The sequence below is a fragment of the Tupaia chinensis genome, unplaced genomic scaffold (genome assembly GCF_000334495.1).
Source record: "Tupaia chinensis unplaced genomic scaffold, TupChi_1.0 Scaffold142716_1, whole genome shotgun sequence".
NCBI lineage: Eukaryota > Metazoa > Chordata > Mammalia > Scandentia > Tupaiidae > Tupaia > Tupaia belangeri.
The window spans coordinates 6658127-6661808 of record NW_006202562.1 but is presented as its reverse complement, the minus strand read 5'-3'; the positions used below and the strand labels follow the sequence as shown (position 1 = coordinate 6661808).

Here is a 3682-nt window from a genome sequence, read left to right as displayed (position 1 = left end):
ATGCCGAGGCCCTGGCAAGCAGAGCATCAGCCTCCTGTGCTGTTGCTGTTCCATTTCAGTGATGCTTGCACTGTGCACCAATGTGTCCCAGACCCCGTGCCCTGCTCCTACGAGACAGTCTTCCCTCTGTGGGTTAGAAGCTCCCCCAGCCCTCTCCCGTTTCCTGTAGATCCTGACAACAGTGTAATGCTTATTAAAGGCCCCCCACGTGCACTTCAGAGCATAGCTGGGCTGCAGCAGCCAGGCTAACACTGGTCTGTGTTGCAGGAGTGTTCATCACCAAGGGCGATGTGGGAGTTGGGACCATCGTGGGCTCGGCAGTGTTCAATATCCTCTGCATTATTGGTGTCTGTGGGCTCTTCGCCGGGCAGGTAAGAGTGACAAACTTTGTGACGGTGGACATGACATCTGGGCAAGGGGGAAACATGGAGTTGGGGTAGGAGACTGTTTTGCTGGAATACAACCTGCATGGGGACTGCAGAGATTTGGCTTCCTATGCCCCAGGAGGCTACACCAACTGGATCTGGAGCATGGTCTCCATGTCAGTGGAGTGTAGAGCATTGAGGTCCACATAAATAACTAGCCAGCCTGAAAGAGGCAGGTTACAACTTGAGGGTGCCACATTTATTTTGCTAGGCTACTAATCTGAACTAGAATGGCCTCAAACGATTTTAGGTATGGCTTTGCCTCAGTGGAAATATAATGCAAGGAAGCTTCAGAATGTGGGGGAAGATGGAATTAAAGTATCAGTTTAGGCACAGCCTGGTGGCACGGTAGTTAGCGTACTGAACTGCAGAGAAGAAGTCACATGGTCAGCTGCAGGTCCCCATCTCTGAGACACACATGCCGAGTATGTGTTTGTGCCCCAGATCCTGATAAACTGGAGTGCTGGGGAAAGGGGACTGCAGTGTGAGCAGACCCTGTTGAACATGCTGCTCTCTCCATATCTCTTTCATGCACGCACATACGTACTCTCTATGGTGAACAATTTTTTTAAGTTACAAGTTTATTTTGGTACAAAAATTTTGAATCTTTGCCTAGTTTTCATAACATACATTTTCCATGAACATTTTGAAGACACATACTCCCCATGCTTCATAAATGTGAGGAGAAGAGAGACAAGAGAAAGAGAGAATTTTTTCTGCTAAAAACAGTTTACAGGCCTAAGTGTGTAGGATGCAACCATTCTATTCTACTGCGGTGGAGCATTTTATTTTCATGTTCGATTGAGTTTGCTTCTGCTGTCACCAGCGGCTATGCAGGTCTATACTTCATCTATGGAGACTATTGCACTGCCAAGGTGTGGCAGGGGGTTCATGTTCCCTATAAGTGCTGGTGTCTGTTTTGGAAAGTCTTGACAAGACACCAGAAGTCAGGCAAGCGTGAAGCTGCTGGGCAATCACTGGCATAGTGTGTTGCGATACCTGAAGGTTTGCAGGGTTTGCAGCTGGCTTGCTAACTCTGCTATCCTGTTTTTACCTGAAGGTTTGCAGGGTTTGCAGCTGGCCTGCTAACTCTGCTATCCTGTTTTTTTCATAAGAATCTTATTCCCAAACAATATGATCTTCCCAAACACCCAAGGCTTTGTATCTTCTAGAAAAAAAAAAATAACCCTGAGAAGTCTACTGGGACAACTCCACTTATGAAATTGAAGAGTGGTGATCCAGTTCACTGAGTCAGCAGCCTCAATTTGGCCATGCAGCATCCTGGCAGACGTACTGGCTAACGTGAAGGTCTGTGGAAAGCTCCTGGCTGCCTTCTCACACAACTCTGACTGCTCCTCCATCTTCCAGCAGCCGGCCAAGGCACCACGTGCTGCCTATCCCCTGACGCAGATTACAAAGTCATGCAGGGTACACTCTGGAACACTGTTCTCTGCCGCTCAGTTTTCACTTCTCATTTTTACAGTATCAGTTTTATGATAATGTAAAAATCATGCTGATTGGTTGTCTGAGCTACCTGCTGTGACAGGCAGAGGGACACCTTGGTCTCATCAGGAATCTGCTCCTCCTGACAGGGACTCCCAGACAGCTGTTTCTGTCCATGGTGATTGGGTTCTGCCCAACTCCCTGACTGAACATTTTCATTTTTCCATGTCCTTTTAGTCAATAACATTTGTCTTACATTTTGTAGATTCTTACTGGGGTGCTTATTAAATCTCCTACAAATGCAGCAGATACCAACCAAAATGAGTCTCCGTCTTGCCTTGGGTGCCACTTGCACTTCCCTGGTTCTCCTCTTCTGTGAACACCTTCTTGTTGCCTTGCAGAGAATCATCACACCCAGAAGAAGAAGCTGTTGCTGCTAGCACTCTCTTAATTAGCACTGTCACCATTAGCAGTATGGTTATTAGCCTGGCCGTTATTAGCACTGTCATTAGTTCATTCGTCATTTTTACCTGCAGCTTGATTCAAAAGTAAGCCTGAAGGGGAGAGAGATAATGTGAAGAAATGAAACAAATGATTGGGCAATGTCCAGTCAATACTATGCAACTAATTACTTATGAATGGCCTGAATGAGTGTGTGGTTCATAACTCATTAGCAATGCTGCTCGTCACCAGCTTGGGTAGAGCCCCTGCATCAGAGGCAATGGCTTCCTGAACTTCAGAAAATGCTGCTATCTGTCGTTTTACTGCAGAAGGTCATTGTCGATCTCTTTCAGAGTTTTGTAGACTCCTTGAAGTCTTTGCAGAGGAGGAAAATTATTCTTGGGAAAGAACATGGGCTTGGGAATCAGACCGGCCTGGATTTGAATTCTGACTCTGCTGTTTGTTGTCTGTGGGTCCTTGGAGAAGTTACAGATGCTCTGTAAGCCTTAATTTTCTCACCTGTAGGTTGGGTGTAAGTACACCTCCCTTCCAGTATTGCTGTAGAGATGGAACAGGGCACGTCAGCATTCATAGCACCTGGCTCACACATGAGGTCAATAAAAGTCGGATACTGTGATCAATGTTCAGAATACTAATCCCTGGGGTTCTTGCTTTCAAATTGCACTCCGCGTTGCTGTGGTAATTTAACCAACCATTGGATAGAACTTTTCTAACGGTCAGAGGTGCCCATCGCTTAGTTAACAATCACAGGATCCAGAACGGCCGCAAAAGGGAAGAGAAGGTCAGGGGAAGGCTTTCCAAATGAAAATCGCAATGAGAAGATGTTGATAGAGAGACAGTCTCAGAGGAACTGGAGTTGGCTTCTGTGCTCGCTGATCAGTGAGAGGAAAAGAAACACCAGTAAGAAATGAAAGCTACTGAGCCTTGCGCTGAGGAGCTCTCCTGAGTGATGGGGCTGCTGCTGTGGAATGTTACAGCAAAGGATAGATATTGGGAATTGAAATGACTAATAAATCCAATCATGGGTCTCACTTAGCATTGTTATTTATGTTGATCTGCACTTCCACTTGGCTGTGAGAAGCACCCACAAGGGCCCATGGGCCTCTCTCTCCCACTTCCTAGAATGAAGGGCTGCACATGACCAAGTCTGTTGCCCATCTGAAATTAAAGTAATTAAGCTGTAAGGTTTGAGTTCCTGTCTCAATTAGGGTTTTGATGAATTCTGTGTAATTAAATGTCTGCTGTATTTGCAGTTTGCAAACAGACCCAGAGCTTCAGTGTTCGCCTAAGGTACTTTGGGGAGTTTTATGGGACAAGGAGGAAATTGCTTCTTAGAACGTGGCTTGTCACAC

At 46.2% G+C, this 3682-nt stretch overlaps 1 protein-coding gene across 1 annotated transcript in view; it reads left to right on the top strand.

Annotated features, from left to right (window-relative positions):
* The window catches only part of SLC24A3 (solute carrier family 24 member 3), a 530173-nt gene that overhangs the window by 365337 nt on the left and 161154 nt on the right, over window positions 1-3682 (top strand). Inside the window, exon 5 of the mRNA XM_006163634.2 lies at window positions 268-371. Within this exon, the coding sequence (XP_006163696.1) occupies window positions 268-371 (104 nt within the window). The remainder of the gene's footprint in view (window positions 1-267; window positions 372-3682) is intronic.